The 21416-nt window shown below is 30.4% G+C and overlaps 3 protein-coding genes across 5 annotated transcripts; 2 read left to right on the top strand and 1 right to left on the bottom strand.

Moving 5' to 3' along the window:
• The first annotated feature begins 3612 nt into the window (after positions 1 to 3612).
• On the top strand, positions 3613 to 7945 carry Cdc16 (cell division cycle protein 16). Its single transcript, XM_029306333.2, is given in 11 exon segments — positions 3613 to 4231; positions 4305 to 4457; positions 4595 to 4759; positions 4907 to 5066; positions 5153 to 5405; positions 5496 to 5575; positions 5651 to 5740; positions 5872 to 6181; positions 6299 to 6654; positions 6761 to 6942; positions 6944 to 7945. Coding segments are annotated over 11 exon segments (1959 nt in total). The 5' UTR covers positions 3613 to 4126; the 3' UTR covers positions 7049 to 7945.
• LOC114933754 (uncharacterized) lies at positions 7692 to 17381 on the top strand. Its single transcript, XM_085485008.1, has 12 exons — positions 7692 to 8089; positions 10087 to 10417; positions 11095 to 11243; positions 12919 to 13193; positions 13526 to 13655; positions 13743 to 14064; positions 14581 to 14810; positions 14884 to 14976; positions 15057 to 15222; positions 15378 to 15505; positions 15647 to 15727; positions 15850 to 17381. Exons 1-3 carry the CDS (start codon positions 8069 to 8071, stop codon positions 11181 to 11183), a joined length of 441 nt encoding a protein of 146 aa, XP_085341134.1. The 5' UTR covers positions 7692 to 8068; the 3' UTR covers positions 11184 to 11243; positions 12919 to 13193; positions 13526 to 13655; positions 13743 to 14064; positions 14581 to 14810; positions 14884 to 14976; positions 15057 to 15222; positions 15378 to 15505; positions 15647 to 15727; positions 15850 to 17381.
• Positions 14627 to 21225, bottom strand: Pex11c (peroxisomal biogenesis factor 11c). 3 transcript variants are annotated; one of them, XM_029298930.2, is made up of 5 exons: positions 20981 to 21225; positions 20277 to 20588; positions 19957 to 20135; positions 19722 to 19790; positions 14627 to 19583 (listed from the first exon to the last, which is right to left on the bottom strand). In XM_029298930.2, the coding sequence occupies exons 2-5, from the start codon at positions 20505 to 20507 to the stop codon at positions 19376 to 19378; spliced, it is 687 nt and encodes a 228-aa protein (XP_029154763.1). In that variant the 5' UTR covers positions 20508 to 20588; positions 20981 to 21225; the 3' UTR covers positions 14627 to 19375. The 3 variants fall into 3 exon arrangements, with proteins under 3 accessions (XP_029154763.1, XP_029154764.1, XP_085341133.1); XM_029298931.2 differs by having other exon boundaries at positions 20985 to 21225; XM_085485007.1 differs by lacking the exons at positions 19957 to 20135; positions 20981 to 21225 and having other exon boundaries at positions 20277 to 20357.
• Between the last annotated feature and the right edge of the window lie 191 nt (positions 21226 to 21416).

Genomic DNA, 21416 nt, shown 5'->3' with positions numbered 1-21416 from the left:
TCTCTTGATTGTTGTTTTACACTTCCCAGTTTTGTTATTACATTTGCTAAGAATTTGTGTACATGTAACCTTGAATATGTTAAAACGCGCTCAGTGTCCGATCTGTCTTGTATCCAATAAGTATTCGAATCGTTTATCCGTTGAATGTATTCGACAACCTGGTGTAAGGAAATTGCGATACGTATAAGACGAGTTGTTTCTTGCACATGCTGGTCACTCGGTGTCTCGTGAATTCCCAAGTAAAACAGAAAAGTTAAAATGATGTCAATTTGACGTCAGATCGATCAAATTTGGACTCTAAATTTGGACTTTTTTATTCTACTTGGGTTACAAATTTGATCGTGGGCTATTATGATATTAGTATCGTGAAGCATTGTGATAGTCGATAGAAGTATCCGAGAATTCGTATCTCTATTCTTCCAAGTACTGCCATTGCCAACTACGCTAATTTCTATTTTTAATCACGCTGAATAGCTACATTTTTCGCGGTATAATCACGGCGCGGCCGCGCGCGTGTGTATATGTGTAGATATATATATATGTATACATAATCTATATATATACATATATATATATATATATATACTAACTATATATATAATAATTTATTAACATTGAATTAGAACATGATGTGTGTAATAAAGTAACGGCGGGATATACTTTACTAAAAAAAAGGTATACATTTCATACATATGCAAAGGTGTCTAAATTTCTGTCTTAGCACATTATTGTGAAAGAGTTTGAATGAAAAATTCTTTTTTGCTATAACATTTTGTTATATATATATATATATAAATGAATTTTTCAACACTCTAAAAAGCTTTCTCAAATATTTTATTTTAGCAGAATGATAACTAGCCAACTTAAAAAGATGTCTTCGAATTTTGTACGAGATGTATATGCTGTTGTACCGCAAAAAAAAAAGAAAAGCTTAGTCACGTTTAAATAAGTTATCGAAATTTGAATTTAATATATAGGGTTATTTAAAATCATTTATCCGATTGCAACTATATTTTTGAAGTTTACAGATACAGCGATTAGTGATACATTAAAAGAAAATTTCAAGTTTTGTCTCTTACTTTACAAGTGTTTGATATGACTTCCCTTAATTACTAAGCAATGTTAAGTCAAATTTCTTCTTTAATTTAACATATATCTGTTTTCGCCGACCGATTAAGTGTTTTAGGCAACAATGACACGTATTTTTAACATATTCCCAACAAAAAAAGTGATATTCTATGATTTAGTGTTCTGCAATTGGCCCTCTCACCGGATCTTACGTGAGGAACGAGTGCGGCCGGTTACCCATTTTTTCTTTTGAGGATGCTGTTTATGTATCTGTTGCCCACAATTCTGAATGAGCTCAAAAAATTGTTACAGCTGAATTTAATTATCGTCCCAACATTGTTCGTATAATTAAGGAAAGTCGCATCAAGCAGTTTATAATTTATAAGATGAAAGACAAAACTTGGACACTTTATTTTATTACTACGTATATATAAACTTCAAAAATACATTTAAAATCGGAAAAATGATATTAAATAACTCTGTGTATATATATATATATATATATATATACATACATACATACATACATATATATATATATATATATATATATATATATATATATATAATATAATATACTATATATACATATACTTATGTATATGTGCACAAAATATATGTATGTAATGTGTTATTTATACATACATATATGAATATATAAATAAATATACATTTACATATACATTGCATATATATATATATATATATATATATATATATATATATATAATATAATATAATATATATATATATATATGTATGTAATGTGTTATTATATATATATATATATATATATATATATATATATATATATATATGTTCCTCCTATCCTTAGGTTACCTACAAAGGGCATGTTATCGATATTAATTATCGTTTACTGCGTTATTACGTTTATGTATTTTATCTATTGCATTATTTCCTTTTCTATTGTCTAGCTATTTATTGTATTGATTAGCTTGATGGTCCATGTATATATATATATATATATATATATATATATATATATATATGTACATGTTATCATGGATTTCTCACAAATCTCTTAAAGGTGACATTCTGTATTTAGCAATTCTTTCTTTTTTTACCGTGGAAAAATGAATATCTTATTTGGCGATTTAGATTGTTTCGATTAAGTGTGAATGTAAAGTGCGATTTTATAGTTACTTTCTGTAGTGCGCCTCCTTCGCATCGTACATATTTATAATGTTTAAATTAAGCACCCGTCAATAAAATATCATCGGAATGGGTATCAAAGTTTTTCGTACGAATCACGGAGGGAATAATTATGGAAAGTAACGATATATTTATACCGTGAACGAGTTACATTATTAATTATTATATATGGTGAGCTTTGTAATTGAAAGTAGATAGTTTAAAATAATAGATTCAACAGTATTATAAGAGCCTGATTAAACATTTTTCTTTTTCACTAAATCGACAGGTTTGAGTATTTATCGTTCATCTTTTTCAATTTTTGAGTACATACAAAATGATGATCACTCATCGACACACAGTATGATAATTATAAATACATATAGTTCTCGTTAAAATCCAAATTAAAATTTATCAGAGAAGAGGAAAATATATATAGAAATACAGATCATGTGTATATTATATGTAAAAAATAATAGACAAAATGGACTGTAACTGCCAAACTCTCATATTTTCATTACGTTTTAAATTGCGAGCAACTTTTACGTGCGAATTTACGCTATTGTTACGTCTTGCGATTAATTTCGGATTATTTTGCATTCGCTATGTATTCTTAGATCTTGAAGATTTCCTCACCGATGCTCCACACATCTCTTTATGTCGAGATATCGATGGACAGGATTAAATAATGACTAATTATTCAGCGTTGTATGCGCAATAGTCGCCCACTTTTGTATGATTAATGCGAGATTGTGTGTGAGGGGAGTGATACACAAAGCGAAAAAATTAAGCTACAATAGAGGAAACTAATGTTTTATGTGTATATCTGGTGCATCTCGTGCAAACCCGTGTCATAATAATTAAGACTCTCATAATAATGATAAAATTGTTAAAATAATACGAAAATGGAAAAGTCAAGCAAAGAGAGAAGAAACAAAAGAAAAAATGTATATAGAAATGATATGACTTTAAATTACTATATCGCACATGATTGTATCTAATTAATAATTATTTAATATATTGCAAATATAAATGGTACAAAACTTTGGCGTTTTATTTGGAATCGTGTTTCTATGGTTTAATAAGAATATATTAAATGTATAAATATGTGTTAGTTTATATATATAAATGTTAAATAAGCAATTTATTTGGAATTTTTATTTTTTGTTTCTACAAAAAAAATGGAAATATAAATGTATATATAATTAAATTACATAATAAAATTAATTATATAATTTAATTAATTGCACAATTTTCAATATATCAAGATTATATATTTAATTATTTGATGTTATTCATTGATATCAAAATTATATTTATTTAATTATTTTATGTATTGTAATATTCAAGTTTAATATCGATCATTAATGATCGATTACAAGTGTGGTCGCAATGCGCGTGCGTGTAGTTGAGATAATCAGCTGTTCAAAATAATAGTCGAGTTTGTTTTGCTTGTGTATTTTATATATTTTATATATGTGAGCTTTCTTTTTTCTCCAAAATTTATATTATTTTAAAAAATACAGAAGGAAAATACAGCTAAAACAATAAAGCTTTTACGCTTTCAGTGTAAAATTTATCGAGTATATCAGCTATTTTCTCAGTAACGTTTTCTGCATTTGTTTTTCACCTGTTTGTTAAAGGAGTTATTGTACGTATTTTGAATAAAGTAAATGCGAAAAGGTGCTGTTAGAAGCGAATGAAATCTGTTTCACGAGGAACTTGAGATTTCTAAACTTTTTGTTTACTAAAAATCTAGTTATTATCTGACAAGTGATCAGTTCTAACCTGATTCTCTTGTATATGCTGGACAATTGTTTCGAGTTGAAAGCATTCTGCAAAAAAAGAAACTTCGTCTAAATTAATTAAAGTTAAAATTAAACTAACGTCTAAACTTAAATTAAACATGTCACATCGCGATGCTGATAATGATAGCATGGATAACTTGTTGGATGAGAAGAGCATTGATCTGGAAAAATGTAGAAAATTAGTTAAATCGTACATCGATTTGGTAAGTTTTGTTAAAAGAACATTGCAAAGCTCTACGTTTAAGCGTACATCTAACTTGACTTATTCACTTTCAGCATCTGTACAGTGCCGCCTTGTTTTGGGCTGATAAAGTAGTGTCGCTGAGCAACCAGGATCCAAAAGATATATGCACCTTGGCACAGTGCATGTATCTCATGAAACAATACCATCGTGCTGCACATCTCATAAAGAGATATGGATTACAAAAGGTAATTTTATCAAATTAATTTAAATCTATCAGTTGTTTACAACAAATGAATATTCACGATAGTTACACTCTTGTTTTATGAGAGCCGTGCATCTTTATAATTTATTAAATTAAACAATGATATATCTTTTTTTACAGACTGATGTAATGTGTCATTACTTGACTGTGAGGTGTTTGCTAGAAGCAAAAGAATATAGCGATGCTCTTCAAGTTATCAATGAATCTGAAATATGCACTAATATAACACAAGCAGGTATTACATTTGCGAGTCGTATGGATATTTTTCAGGATGCCCCAAAAAATGTAAGTGGATTTATATATTTATGTACATAAATATCTATATTTGTAAAATAATAATAATAAATTTATAATTGTAACATGATTATTATAATACTATAGTTGTTGTATTAATATTTAAGATGAGTATACATATATATAATCTTTTTGTAGGTTCAGAGTTCGATATTATATATAAAAGGAAGAGTTTACGAAGCAATGGATAACAGAGCAGTAGCAACAGAATGTTATAAACAAGCTCTACAATGTGATGTTTATTCATATGAAGCATTTGAAGCTTTAGTACAGAATCAGATGCTATCAGCTTCTGAAGGTATTTTATTATATTTTTTTAAAAGTAAATTAATGTGTATTTAATGAATAAATTAATAACAATTATGTGTGTATGTGCTAATTTAGAGCGGGAACTTTTGGAATCCTTACCGTTTGCTGAACAATGTGTAAAAGGTGAAGCAGAACTTCTGCAACTGTTGTACGATAGTAAACTAAAAAAATATCAAGCGCCAAATACAAAACAATCATTAATTACATGCAATGTAATGGGAATTTCTGTCGCTGACAGATTGGTGGATAATTTAGATATGCAAGTTGCAAAGGCTGAAAGATTATATTATAATTGTGATTATCATCAATGTTTCTCACTTACAGAAAAGTAAATATCACATTTCTATTATGAGATATTATTTTTATAGCAATATTTTTTATATTTTCCAAAACATAATATGACACTTTCAATATTCAGAATCTTGAAAAAGGATCCATATCATAACTCGTGTCTGCCAGTACATATTGCCTGCTTAGTCGAGCTTAAAAAGACTAATGGTAAGTTTATATCTTGTCATAAATAAAAGGATTATTAGCATTTAAATTTGTTAATGAAAATTATTTCTTTTTTAGCTTTATTTTATCTGGCACACAAATTGGTTGATTTATATCCGGAAATGGCTTTGGCATGGTTTGCAGTCGGATGCTATTATTACACCATAAGTAACTAATTATTATTTACTAATTATTTCTTAAATCACTAAATAAAAAGTATTAAAATAAATAAAAATATAAATGTTTGCGAATAAAAAAGAAATACTAGAACACTTTCAATATAATTTGTTGTATTTAAGGTAAAAGTGATCAAGCTAGAAGATATTTAGCGAAGGCTACCGCGCTGGACAGACTATTTGGTCCTGCTTGGTTGGCGTATGGACATTCCTTTGCAGTAGAAAATGAGCACGATCAAGCAATGGCTGCTTATTTTAAAGCATCACAATTGATGAAAGGTTGCCATCTTCCGCTTTTGTATATCGGATTAGAATGCGGTTTGACGAATAATCTTAAACTGGCTGACAAGTTCTTTCAACAAGCTCAAGGAATAGCACCGAACGATCCATTTGTGATACATGAAATGGGCGTTATATACTTTTACAACTTAGAGTAAGTATTATTTCTTGATATTTTTAATATTATTATGTGCTATTATTTATACTAGAAAAATCAAAATATTGCATGTATCCTCAATTTACCCATGTAAATTATTTTTGTTAAACACAGTTACAAAAATGCAGAACGATTATTTAAGGAAGCTATGAAAAGCATTCAGGGCGACGTAAGAAATGTGATTCTTCCCAGTAAATGGGAAGCACTACTGAATAATTTGGGTCACACTTGTAGAAAAATGAAAAAGTATGACGAGGCATTGGAATATCATCAACAGGCATTAGTCTTGGATCCTTTAAATCCATCGACTTACTCATCGATTGGTTTTATTCACGCGTTAATGGGTAACATTCAGGAAGCAGTGGATGCTTTTCATAGAGCACTTGGTCTCAGAAAGGATGACACATTTACCGCAACCATGTTGGGTTACGTGATGGAACATTTGATTGATGAGGCACCACCTTATCCTGGTACATGACATACTATTGATATTGCAATGAGCGATTCAATTTTTACATTATACTCTTAAACTCGTGATAAAACTGCGGAACATGTTTACGAACAAGACTTTTTCAGATGCACCTACGGAAATACCGAAATACAAATCTGAGGACAACGAAGCCAGACCGGAAAATTCCAACAATGTAGGCAATAGCTCGAGCAATCAAGATATCGATAAATTAAAAGTGATTCTCTTTTCTAATAGCTGGGGAGAAAATTCCAGCAAAATGGGAAAGATTTGGGAAGATGGTACGTCCAGGGAAATTAGAACGACAAACGCGAGATGTTGTGAATTACTCAACCGGTGATACTTCCGAGGTTGAAATGTTAGATTCATCGACTGCGCATATAGAGTATAATTGAATCCGCGAACTTTTCTCACACTTTCATCAACGTACAAAGCAAATAATTTCGCTTAAAGCATATTTATTCTTCGCAATCATATGTAATATTTAGTACTAAAATGGTGTAAATATTGTATATATATTTTTATATCACTTTAGTTTTGATACATCTTGTAAGATTATTTCGCGATGTTGTGGCAAGACACCTTACTCCGTTGATATTGTAACAACTTACGTTTATTAAACATGTATTAGCTTGAAAAATGAAAAATGCGATGACAATTTTAATAGTTAATTTCGGAATCTTGCAACAAAAATCGAACATAAGTCTTTTCTTTAGGATTCACGTCTATCTTTATTTAAATTTTATTTAAGAAAAAAAGACACTAATTTAGGTATTTAACTCTTCCAAATTTTCTCGCACGAGAAAATGTAAAAGAATAAAAACGCGACAATATAACAAATTTGCGCACGATACGTTCAAAGACCCCGAATCGTCGCGGTCTTTGATGGAGCGTGCGTGCGAGGGAATATATATATATATATATATATATAGAGAGAGAGAGAGAGAGAGAGAGAGAGAAAGAGTGGGAGAAAAAGAAAGAATGTACGAGCGGAGAAATCTATTATATCTATACATTCGGAGTAGTATAGCAGGGCGAAAGAATGGGCGTACCAACGTTCCACCCCGTCGACAAATCATAAAGGATCGGGAGAGATTTTTCGACAGGAAATATCAGGCGAATGCGGCGCATCTCGCGCAACACGCAACGTGTCAAAGTCTCCCGGGTGAGCTTTTCATCATCCAGAGGAATCATCCCTCGCCGCCGCCACTGTTCATCATCGTCATCACTCGCACGTAACTTCTCGGGAAACGCGCAACACATGAAGCTTATCGCGCGTTGTTATTAGTGGCGGACGACGACAGTCGAGTCGGCGGCTCTCACTCGCTCGTGTCTGGAGGTCGAGCCGAATTTACATCATCCCCGAAAAATCAGGATCTTTCTTCGGGACCGCCGTCGAAATCCATTCCGCGGAGATGCCCACATTAATGCAATCGGTAAGTCATCCTTTTCCGCAAGATTAAGGATTATTTGGAATTAATGTCGGATTTGAATTCGCATTCTTAATCACACGTTTTTGAAGAAAAAGACGTCTAATATATACATATCATGTTGATCATATTTATTTTATAATATATGCCTCGTATTATATTGTTCTATAAACATCGATAGAATATGAAGAATTGAAAAAAGTCAAGACATTTTAGGGTTGTAACCAAACCGATCGGTTCCGCGCTTTGTGATTTCAATTGCTATTTTTTTATTTTTGATGATTCAGGTGATTGTCATCTTTTTTATTCTTGATTTTTAATGTGCTGGAAATCCTCGTTTATTAACTCAACGCGCTACGTGGACGACATAAGTATATCAGATATATATCGCGAAGGAATGTCCTGCGCCGGAGCAAATGTAAATAAACACGGCGACATACGTATCGGAGCTGTAATATTTATACGAGAATTTTATTTCTGAGAAATATATTAATATATCTCTCGTATTCTTTTGAATATATTTATTGTCAGATATAAAGAAAATGAGATCAGTGTATGCGCGACTGCTAAAAATTCTTAAAACGATCGATTTATATGAGGGTGAGTTAATTATGAAATTTGATATAATGACACGTGTTCTAGATATCTTAAATTCCGATGAGGTGTATTTCCGAGTTTATTGCAAATTTCCCAGCAGCACAAATTTTTTAACTATTTATTATTATTATTATTATTTATGATTATTTTAATCTTCATCGCTTGTATAATTAAATAATTTATTTCCAGTTTTATTCTATATCTCGAGAAAATGTTTTTATTTACATAAAAAGCTCACAAACATATATAATCTTTTGTCTTAAAATATTAACAAGACATTATTTTATTTTATTTATTTAATTTTATTATTATCGCTTTTATTAATATTTCCATTATATATTATATTTATCGTATTCATTGTTATAGCATTAGGATAATAAGAGATGCTCGATCATTTCAAGATAGAAAAATCTTGCAAAATTCAGACGGGAGTGAAGAGGACTCACGATATTACGTCACCGATGACGTAGTAAATACATATAGATAGAATTATCACGTGTACAAGTAACGAGGGTAGTAAACTCAACCGGGTTCCCCGTTTCGAGAGGCAAAATTCCGGGAAAATCCGTGGAATGTGTGTTTCCCGATATATATTCTCCCCTCTCTCTTTTTCATTCCTCTAAAGAATGTTTTTTTTCTTTTTTTTTTTTTTTGCAAATTCCACAACGCGCCACGGCCGGCAGCGTGGCGTCCTTCAGGAGGCGCGCTGTTTTCGTTTCCCCGATTGCGCCGCGCAGTCGATCGGCGTCGTTCGTCGAGAGTGTGTGACACGTCGCGCGCGAATTATTCGATCTCTCGAAGTAGAGCTGGCTACTTCCACCCTCATTATTACACGACCGCGAGGTTCGGAATAAACGACGTCGGTGAGAAATACCGTAATATATTAGAAATGTATTATACATTAAATAATATGTATCATAATATATTATATATTAATATATATATAATATATTATATATTATATATTAATATATACATATCGCGTGTGTCATGAATTTTCGTGGCGGGATTGAGAAAAGCAAAAATGTTTGAGTCTTAAATCGATAAGGACTCCGAAAATAAGGCTTTTTTTAAATAGAAATTTAAATTTAACTACGTAAAATATATACAAGTGTTTTTGTTTCTAAGAAGATATAATAATGTGGATATTTGTACTTCTAAATCGAATTATGACGAAGTTTTTGTTTAATTAAATAAGTAGTTCGACGTCTTTTTTGATCGTTTCAAATTCCACGATTGTTATGATAACCGGAGATTTTTAGTCAGTTCAAAAAATAAAAATTGGTAGTTGAAATATTATATAGAGACGTTGCTGCAAAGATTTCGCGTTTGTAAAATATATTATCCAGTATGTGTATTTGTTCGAGTCACTTCCGCGACTGATAAGTAACAAATTTATTTTGCAGACGGATATTTCTCTGGTGAGCGACGAAAGCGACGAAACGGACGTTGAATTTGATCGAGAGCCATCATCGATGCATCATCAGGATCCGTTGCACCATCAGGATGCGACGCAGAATCGCGAACGTAGCAAGCTGCTGCTGCGTAAACTGAGTCAGACTCGCGAGCGGGAACGCGGCAAGGAACGCGAACAGGAACGCGAGAGATTGCACCAGTTGCAGTCCATCAACAATTTATTAATCGATCTACCACCGCCGCCGTCACCTACGCATCTTCCGAATTTCTCGCAGGATGCCTCCTCCTCTTCCCAATCCGACAAGAACGTCAGCATAGACGGTGAGACAAAGCATTTTTTTATTCCCGTTTATTTGTGTAAATATAGAATATTTTTCTAATTAAATCGATGATAATACAGGGTGTGCACTCCCTGGAAAAACCTGGAATTCTCAGGGAATTTTGTTCTACCTTGAAAAATCCTGGAATTATCATGGAGTTTGATTTAAACTCAGGGAATTTTTTTAAAAATTGCCCCTTTGCCTTTAAAATATAGTTTTAAAGAATATAAAATTTATTTGTTTTATATATAAAGTATATATTAAAATATATTATACCTATATAGTATATTACATTAATATATTTAAAAAATACTTCATTTATATTAAAAAATTATGTATAACAAATAAACTTATTTCAAAGTTGTATTCTAAATATAATTTAAAATACTTAATTTTACCTGGAATTTTGAACAAAATTACCTGGAAAATCATGGAATCCTCAGAGAATTGATTTCTAAGATTTGAGTATACATCCTGTAATAAAATTGTTTTTGAAAGTTCTCTTAAAAATTCTTCTAGAAATGATCTCAAAGATTTTGATCTTTATGGATATCACAGGAGTTTTTGCTTTACGAAAAATTAAAGTTCTTTCTGATTTTTTTATTAGATCTGTTTTTGTATGAAATTTTTACTTTGTATAATAAATGTGTTAATTTTTCTTTTATTTTTTTATAACAGGCGACAGTGCAATTTCGGATATGTTTGGACTGGGTTTGCCCAGAGGATCGCTGATGGGAAACCAACTGACGGTTGGCTCTTCGGATTAACGTAATTATCAAGTTGGCAATTACGATCAAACCAAGGGATCTTCTTCTCAACAACACGAGGTAATATTGGACACATGTATCTTATTCATGGAGATTTATTTCAATGAAAATTTTAGATTCTAAATAATAATGTTAATATTGATCTAAATAATATTGTTAGAAGAGAAAAAGAGAGTTGATTGAGAATGAAAAAATTTAGTCAATGTGACGGATATGTTTGAATAATATGAATGCGTAGTAAATTAAATGTATGATAAAGATATATTTAACGCGACTTTTGTTACAATTGGATAGTAGTAATAAAGAGTAGGTGGATCAGTAGGAGTCCATATTTGATTGACGCATCATGATAAGACTTATTATCATCGAATTACAACATATAAATGGAAATAATATTTTACGTCAAGATAACGTAATTTATTAATTGACTAATAAGAACGCAATTTAATTATACCGATATAAACAAGGTTAAAATCAAATAGGATTCGTTTATTTTTAATTAAAAAATATTATTTTATTTCACACTTTATTTATTCTGCATTGTAATAATATTTTTGAAAATTCGTTAATATTTTCACGAAAAAAATTATATCGTTATTACTTGCGCGAGAGATTGTTCTCCACTATAAAATAAGAACACATTTGACGCGACGACGATTTGATAAAAAACGCGATTACGATATAATAACTTCAGCGAGCTACAAATTTTACGTATAGAATGGCAATAAAGATGATAAACGTAACATAAAGCATATTGTACTGGAGGAATTTCCTCGGCAGTGCAATAACTCGAATAATGATTATCCCGTTGGAATAATTCCAACTACCTTATTTCAGCCGTGTTTTCTGATTTTAACATTTAACTTTATCGATATTTTGTTCATCATATCGCATTATATATTTTACGTGCATGTCTAGAATTACGTGCACATTCGAATCAATCTTTTATAGATTATAATAGAAATTCAATTATCATTTATTTCTTGGATTATAGATATTTTATATATATAATTTAAGATATAATTATATATATAAAATATTTAAATATACACTTCAAATATATGATTCAAATATCTTTGAATATAAAATAAAATTCATCACGAATCTCCGATAAATTTGACTCAAGATATAAGTATAGTAATTCGTATAAAATGAATGATACGCTAGGGTAGTCTTGATGGCCGAGAATCCGCTGGTTCACGCGAGTCAAACGGCTCTATATAAACAGAGAACGCCCTTTTTCCCTTTGATTCGAGCCGACACAAAGTCGCTGCCGTTTCAAGACACCGCGTTCTCTCACATATCGCATAATACTTCGTTTCAATTTGGACGTATTCCAAGTACTTTGAAACGCATGTGCGCAAAGAGGATTCCACACTTCTTTCTACTACCTCGCAAATCCTGAGATATGTCGTTTAAACTAGAACACGAAACAGTTTCATATCTAAGTTCAATTTTAGACGCTACAAATACAGACAAAATTATTTTTATGTTTATATGTATATATGCGATATTGAGATCTCTGAATTCAACGAGATATGATCGATGACTATCTTATTGTAAGAGTCGAGAACTTAATTTATTTCTAAGATTTACAAGAAGGATGTATATGTATATATATATATATATATATATATATATATATATATATATATATGTAAGATATAAGATTAAAATTTTGGCAGCTTTTGGAAACTTGTGCAACTATTGTATTAATTATTATGTATGCTTACAGTGCCATCGAAATCACGGCTTTTGCTCGAATTCCTCTGGCCTGGATATTCCGAGCTCGCCGAATTCAGTGGCCACTCCCGGCAGCCCTAGCACACCCGGCAGCTTTATGTCGGATCTTTACAGCTATTCGTCCACTGCCAGTAATAGTACAAACACGCCGTCTTCACCAACCAGCCGACCGTCGTTTCAATATCCTTGCTCTTCGTCGTCGCACTCGTCGCCCATCGATTCGTCATACTTTGGCCGCCCTATACGAGGTTGCTCTACCCCGTACAGGTAAGAAAAGAATCAGGAGATAAAGACAGTGAGAGCATCATAAGAGTGTGTATTTTAAAAGTATAAAATGCGCTTTTGATATAAAATTTCTAAAATGTATTCCCAATACAGAGAATAATAAGTTTTCGACACATTTATTAATATCAAGTTTTGATATTTGCTAATTTTAAATTACATATAACTGTATATATGTAATTCATTCTATCAATTACTGTATTAAATATCAATGAAATTATTGTATATATATCTTGTGACTATGTGTACATATGCGAAATATTACTGAATTCCTATATATTTCGTATATTCCACAAATGATAATTTATTGATGTTAGTGATTGCGGCAGCCCGACATTAGAATTCCCTCATTTTTTGGGATGTAACGGCTCGCGTTCCAACTCACCAGCAGACTCGGAGACAAGCGGAATTGGTAGCGCGGATGGTTCCTTATCCGACATAATAATGGTGAGAGAACATTTTTTTCTATAAAAAATTCTTAATAAAAAAATTCATTTTTGCTAACCACCGCTAATTTAAAATTCTTATTCGCAGAATTGTTTATCGCTGAATTCCTCATCGAATTCTTGCTTCCCGCCATCCTTGGACTCTATAATATCGAAGACAAACGCGTGCCCTAACAATAGAACGGCGTTCGAGCGTATGGCTATAAAAAAATACTTGTCATCGTTGCAACAGAATCCGAACTCGCATTATTACCAGCATCATCACGGAATCGGGCAAAATCGTAGCAATTTTCTCAATTCTCTCTTAAATCATGAAAAGAATTGCTGTACCAATCTTGGAAGCACCACGCGTAGATTAGCTCAACCAGTGTCACTCGATCGAGTAGCAAGATCCCACCGAAATGCTGCTGGTTTGTATATATGATATATTTTATTTACTTACGCTATACAAAGATTATTGCAATTATTATTATTTATACACAAATATATGACAAATTATCCAAATCCAAATTAATCATATAAAATTTGCATCCATATTTTGCGTTACAGAGATTTAAAAAATTTTTAGAATATTTTAACGAAATTTTTCAATATAATTACTTATAAATGATATTAAATGTTAAATATCGTAACTTTTTTATGATATAATGCCTATTTTTTGACACAATTTCGATCTATATTAGCAAAAAAAATTTACTCTAGACTAAATAGGAATACAAATTTTGTAGATTTCGTAAATGTATAAATTTATTTATTATATAGAATTATATATATTATATATATATATATATATATATATATATATTTAATATATATTTATATTTATTTATAAATATATTTTAATATATATTTACATTTATTTATATATTTGTTATATATATATATATATATATATATATATATATATATATATATATATATCACAGCACATTGTTATCCTACGTGCACATGGAGTGGCTTTTTGCCACAAAGTACTGAGGAACCACTTGCTTATTCGCCTAAAGTATTTCTGGGAGGTGTACCATGGGATGTTACGGAAGCCATTCTAATTTCGACGTTCAAACAATTTGGACCGGTTCGCGTTGAATGGCCGACAAAGGCACCGTCCGCTCAACCGAAAGGATATGCATACGTTATATTCGAATCGGAGAAACAGGTACGCGACAATCATTTGATTATTAATCTTGGATAATACAAAGATTGTATTATAAATAATATATTTCTTTCAGGTCAGAGCAATGTTGTCTTGCTGTACCCATGATATTACTAATGGAAAGAGATGGTATTATAAAATTATATCCAAGCGTTCAAAGCCAAAAGATGTATGTTAATTATATATATATTTTTTTTTTGAAGATATATTATTAAAACTAAATTCTTGTAATTTTATATATCATTTCAGGTACAAGTGATTCCATGGATTCTCGAGAATAGCAATTATGTCAAATCTTCATCGCAAAGACTCGATGCGCATAAAACGGTATTTGTTGGTGCACTGCACGGAATGCTAACAGCCGCAGGATTAGCAAAAGTCATGGATGACCTTTTTCATGGAGTCATTTACGCGGGTGTGTAATTGTCATTTATTTTGTTTATCATTCTATGTTACTTTTTTTAAATTTTTACACATTATTTATATTTTATGTGTTTCGTATATTTACGTCACACAATTACTTAAAATAATCCTACATGAAAAATTAATAAAATTTATTATTTATCGTAGGTATTGATACCGATAAGCATAAATATCCGATAGGTTCCGGCCGTGTTACATTCAGTACGAAACAATCGTACTTTAAAGCAATCACTGCGTCATTCATAGAAATTAAGACTGACAAATTTACGAAAAAGGTACGTTGAATTTTAAAACAAACATAAAACTATGGCCAATATTCTCAAATTATTTTTATCTATAAAAGTAAATTGAGAACATGGGCCTATTATTTAGCTTATATAAAAAATTATATACTTTCATATTTGCATGTTTCTCAGGTACAAGTGGACCCGTACATCGAAGAATCGATATGCTCCGGATGCGCTGTACAACAAGGACATTACTTTTGTCGTGATGTGGTATGTAATGACAATTTAATTTAATTAATCTTTCAATTATTTCTTATAATTTAAATCTATATATAGTATATATATATATATATATATATATTTATTAAAAGTCTCCATACATTTATGTTTAGGCATGTTTCCGGTACTTTTGCCGCAGCTGCTGGCAGTGGCAACATTCCGTAGATTCAATGTCGCATCATACACCCTTGACGAGGAACTCAAAAACTAATCAAGTAATAGGGTTGAATCCGAACTTCGGAATGAACAACTAACATATACATACGTCCTTCGTATATCAGAAATACGACGACGTGATCTGAAGGAAGCGACCAAGTTTTTGTACACTTGCGGTCACAGTTTAGTACATTCGCTTTACGTTCGCTTTGCACCCGTCGTCTTCCTCTCTTTTTTGTTCCTTTTTGACTCTTTCGGTTAACCGACGTTGCGCCGCCTGATTTAGAACATTGGGTAACAGGGTGCAGACTTAGTTTTTATCGCGGAGCCGTCTAGGACAGCTAGGACTAGTCCGATGATACGGGGACATGCGCCGATTCATACCGCTGATTGAGCTTGCGGAAACGCGCAACGATTGGTTTATTATCGTTACTACCGTGCGTGCGAAAAGACAAGATAAATATGGAAAAATCGTGTTTGTCAAAAAAAGTTCCTATTGCGAACGCAGTTTTTACTACGTTCGAGCGCAAACGATGTACTTTTATTTAGTATATTTATTTAGAGAGACAGGTTCTCTTATCGATTTTTTTTTACCGCGAAATAATACTTAATAATCATATGCCGAGTACAGTAGGTGCTAGATACATAGCCATAATTGCGCATTAGGATAACGTACAGTATACATACACACGTGTATACATGTATGTACACATAACAGACATATTAGCTAGCGCATACACATTTTTCGTTAAAGTCGTGAGAGTCGAATTCTGGCTTTTGCAGTGACAATAATTTTTTACGCGAGACGATAGGGCTCCGTTATGGTAATTTTGAGCTGGGCTCAATGAAACATGTAAAATTCTCAGGAAATCTATAATAGTATATCGTCATCATGCGTTTATCGTGTTAAAGTATTACGCTTAATAATTGAATATGAATTGTTAATCGATAATGTTAAAAAGATTATTCTAAAGTGGCGAAAGTAATTATCCAATAATTATTTGTCATTATTACATTGCGCGCGTGATATATATATTCGATATTAATGTGATATAACGGGAGACTTTTTCGGATGTATATTACATAACTCGCTGATCGTTCTTCCATTACGATACTTGTCAATGACGTTAAACATTGTTAATTTTACGTTAGATCACAATGTATCTCTATGCTCTCGATTGCGATAGTAAACGTATGTTGCGCTTACTGAAGCACAATCGACTGGATTTTTGTATTAGCCGAAGCGAGCGGCTGTCACAGATATTTCGCTCACATGGACTGTTTAACGGTTGACGAAATGGAGAAGTTCATGGTCTACGATTCTGGCGCGGATTGTAGGGAAATGATTTAGTTTTCTTTTTTTTTCTTTTTTTTCTTACTATGTATAATTATGTTACAGCTCTCTTCTTTAAATGCAGTTCATCCTTTACTCGCGTTTCTCCCGTTTTGATACAATTTTGTTGAATTAAAGGCCATATTTTTGCAGATACCCGATGACTGTTTTTATTTTTTTTTCTCTTTTGCCATATAATAAATAATTATTTCAGCCTTGTCAGTGACAAAATATTATCAATAGAGTATGTATATTATAAGGGGATACAGAATTTCTTAGATTACCGTACTCTCATTGATCATATTTTATAACAAAATACATTATTTTACTAACTATATATAATTTTAATCTAACTTATTCTAATTAATTTAAAAAAAATTAACATAAGTAGAAAAATATTTTACCTTTGTTTTAATCTTTTTATATTAAACAGAAAAGAATGTATTGACTGCAAGGCCGAAATTAATTAAGAATCTTTTACATACATTTCATTTTTATTTTTATGTATTAATTCGTTAATTTCTGTGTTTGTTGATTAAAACAATGTTGAACTATTTCATATTTGAGTTTTAATATTGTATATCAGATTCATTTTAGCGACGAATAATAATAATGTTAAATTGTTAGAAGAAAAAGTAATCTCGATGGAAATGCTATATATTCGATCGCACAATTTATCTTGCAGGAAATATGCGGATGTGTAAAAATCTATAAAAGAAGCCTAAGACTGTCCATCTAAATGATAACAATGAATTTTTGTCGCAGTTAACTATAAAGCTAATATTCTCTTAAAGAAATATTTCGACAATACGATCTAATACATACTCCGTTAAATATATATTACATGTATATGGTTCGCAGATATGTGATTAATATGGTTGCTACATATATAAGCAATTATTTAAAAAAAGTGCTTTAAAAATATATACTGATAAAGAAATATATATTATACATATACATATATATATGTAAACACACAAGCTTTCGCGGTCAAAGCGCTTTGAATATACATATATCAATGACGATTAATCTATAAATCAGTCTATGCAATGGCAGAATTATCCGTTTCAAAAGAAGATATTTTATCGGACACAAATTTTAATAATCTATAGCATGTATTGTTTAGAAAGGTTTCAATAAGTCGTGCCTTTCAACATAATCTTTATAGATTATTTTACACGACAGATATAAATTATCTTTTTAGCTATATAAGTACCTAAATCTCTTTGGTAAGTGCCAATTATGCGTATGTTCTACGCTTAATATAAGCCTTCGAAGTTTTATATATACGTAATTAAATGACTGATTATTCTGATAGAACGATTGATAGATATCGTATGTTTGAACTCTATTAGAATAAATTGTTTAATTAATAAAAAATATCTCTTTGAAAACTTGTACGAGTGTGTTCAATTTCCAAGTATATTACAGAATTCTATCAGGGCATGTAACATCAATCGGGATGATTGTGCGAATAAATATGCAATTAATATATTTTTTAACGATACGATTGATATATTACTTAATGATTTCATACGCTTAAACAAATAATTATCACTTTTACCGATTCTGGAATGAGCGTTGAGCTCATCATTGGACTATTGGATAATATTTTCTATTATATATTAATCTCTTCTGTGTAAAAATTTTCCTGATTGATATAGTACAATAATATATATAAGAGAATTTATTATTATAGAAGAAATTATCACATAATGCTTAATGTTAGTTTTTACAATTGGATAGTTTTGCACCGGTTAGTATAATATAGTATATTATAACTATATAATACATATAGTTTATTTAAATAAAAATGCTTATTTTAAAACAACCTATTTTTTAACAGTTTAATTATAAAATAAAATATTAAACTTATGGCATCGATTCGTGTAATAAGACCCAGATTGAGTTATTTATATATTCGTATATATATATATATATATATATATATTATTTACATATAATGCTTTGTATATTTATTTTAGATTTAATTTACAAAATTAACATTTATCGACGAAATATATAAAATAAATCTGAATATATATTAATAATTTCATGTTATTATAATATATATAATATAATATATACAGCCCCGTAGCCCACATTGTACAATAAATGTAACAATAATACTTTTTTATTTGAGCAAATTTTCAACTTTTGAGTCGTTGGCTAAAAGCCTGATAAAGTCCAATCAACGACGATATTGTACCAAGTGCACCAACATGCCATGTTTTTAAACGACCTCCCCAAAGTACGCTCGGTGGTAAATAACTAATCGCATATGTAATATCCAATGCAAGACGTGTGCATACCAATAATGCACTTTGCCGTTTCTCATTGATTTCCTTCAATGTGCTTCTATATTTGATAGAAGAAATAAATATGTCAAATTTATTCTTTTTTATATGAAATTCTCAAAGTAATATTATTGTTAATATAAAATGATTCCTTCTTATAAAAGATGTATAAAAAGTCTTAATAATATAATATACTTACTGTACATCAGGATTACTTTTTTCTAAGCTTGTTCTATACTTCTGAAGCTTTTGGAGTAATCTCACTGATCTGAAATAATAATTGTTTTATTAGATATTTTATATTTTCACATATTTTGATATTTATCTAAAAATTAAATGTGTCTATAATAAATGCATACTATTAATTTTTACATGAAATTTTACTTTGGGGGGAACATAGAATATATAAAATATTTTAATATATTTTCATTTACTTAAGTAATGACAGATGTAAAGAAATTATCCAAAACCAAGTGGTAGCAAGATCCCATTTGTTAGTATTGATTGATACAATATTATGCTGACCGGCCCAACAAATATGTTCTACAGGGCAATAAATTACATCTATTACATTTTGTATCACTTGGCTCCATCTAATCAACCAGTCTGGTTCCTATTATTTAATTATATATATATATTAATGATTTATACATAGAAAAGAAAGGTAACATAATTCCATTTAATAATTAATATATTTTTATTTTTAATTATGTGTGCATTTCTAATTTATATTATTGTATAAACAACAATTTACCTTTTTTCCCCAGCCATATGTTATTATGAAATGAAGCATTGGAAGATCATCTAATAAGCGCAACATCACTCTGCATTCACTCATTTGGCTTCCAAAGGTCTTAAGTTTTTTTTCAGTATTCTTGGACAAAGTACATACAGTAAGTAACTTTGCCGAATAAGAAAGGGTTCTTAATATTTTGTCTCTGCCAGAATATGTCCCCAAATAATCATTTATAAGTAAGAGATTCATTTTCAGCTTATTATATTTACAAGTGGAAGAGTTAATTAAAGGCACTTAACAATTTATAACATTAGTTATTTCGTCAGTTTTCTGTAACAAAAATTGTATATAAATATATCATATAATAAATATTTTTATTATAAAATAAGATTTTTGTCTCAAGATTATAAAATAAAAAATTGATGCCTTATACTTTGTTGTATAAGTATTTAATACTTATTATTACTTATAGCTGATATTAATTATTTTTAAAAGGCTAATCTTAGATAAAATCAAAATTAAGATTAAAGCTTTCATTTTTTATATAATTTTATAATATCCATTAAAATCAAAATATGAATGTATTTAAAATTGCATATCACTATAGTCTCCTTCGAAATTGTATCTTGATTAAAAATATTATTATAAACTATATTATTAATATCTTGCTTAAACATATGATAAAAAAAGCACTGTTATATAAAAAAAATAATTCCACGTACTTACGAAAAAGTTTCCTTTTATGATCTAACTCCGATGGAATACGTGTAAATTGATAAGCATTATTGTTCAAGCGTTATCGCAGTATTACTTGGAACACATTCAAAGCATACTCGACTTTGACTTATGCGCTTTTTTCAACAATTTTCTAAAAATTGACATGTGTAATCCTAACCTAATAATCTATGTTGGGGATCTCGCGTAATGACAATTTAAAACGCAAAGCACTAGTTTCAGGCTTACCAACGTTGAGAAAAAAATTTTCAATCTTTATATATAAGTGCATGTGTGTCGTGCCTGATAACACACATACAAACACTACTACACTCACGCTTCGCATCGCAGAGAAGGATAGAAAAGGATTGCTGTACTTGTAATTCTATCGTACCAATATCGAATCGTTCTATGCTATACGATGTATCGATAGCGATCGATAGC

This window comes from Nylanderia fulva, unplaced genomic scaffold (genome assembly GCF_048542155.1).
Source record: "Nylanderia fulva isolate GAGA-0341 unplaced genomic scaffold, ASM4854215v1 Scaffold33, whole genome shotgun sequence".
NCBI classification, from domain to species: Eukaryota; Metazoa; Arthropoda; class Insecta; order Hymenoptera; family Formicidae; genus Nylanderia; species Nylanderia fulva.
This window is presented reverse-complemented; position numbering and strand designations above follow the sequence as displayed.

Excerpts from the sequence above, each read along its gene's own strand:
- Pex11c (XM_029298930.2), bottom strand. The coding sequence starts at position 20,507 with ATGAATCTCTTACTTATAAATGATTATTTGGGGACATATTCTGGCAGA. Across the intron at positions 19,791-19,956 it reads TTACATCTGTCATTACTTAA|ATCAGTGAGATTACTCCAAA; the intron begins GTAAATGAAAAT and ends TTATTATTTCAG. Across the intron at positions 19,584-19,721 it reads AAAAGTAATCCTGATGTACA|AAGCACATTGAAGGAAATCA; the intron begins GTAAGTATATTA and ends TATCAAATATAG.
- LOC114933754 (XM_085485008.1), top strand. The coding sequence starts at position 8,069 with ATGCCCACATTAATGCAATCG. Across the intron at positions 8,090-10,086 it reads TGCCCACATTAATGCAATCG|ACGGATATTTCTCTGGTGAG; the intron begins GTAAGTCATCCT and ends TTTATTTTGCAG. Across the intron at positions 10,418-11,094 it reads CAAGAACGTCAGCATAGACG|GCGACAGTGCAATTTCGGAT; the intron begins GTGAGACAAAGC and ends TTTTTATAACAG.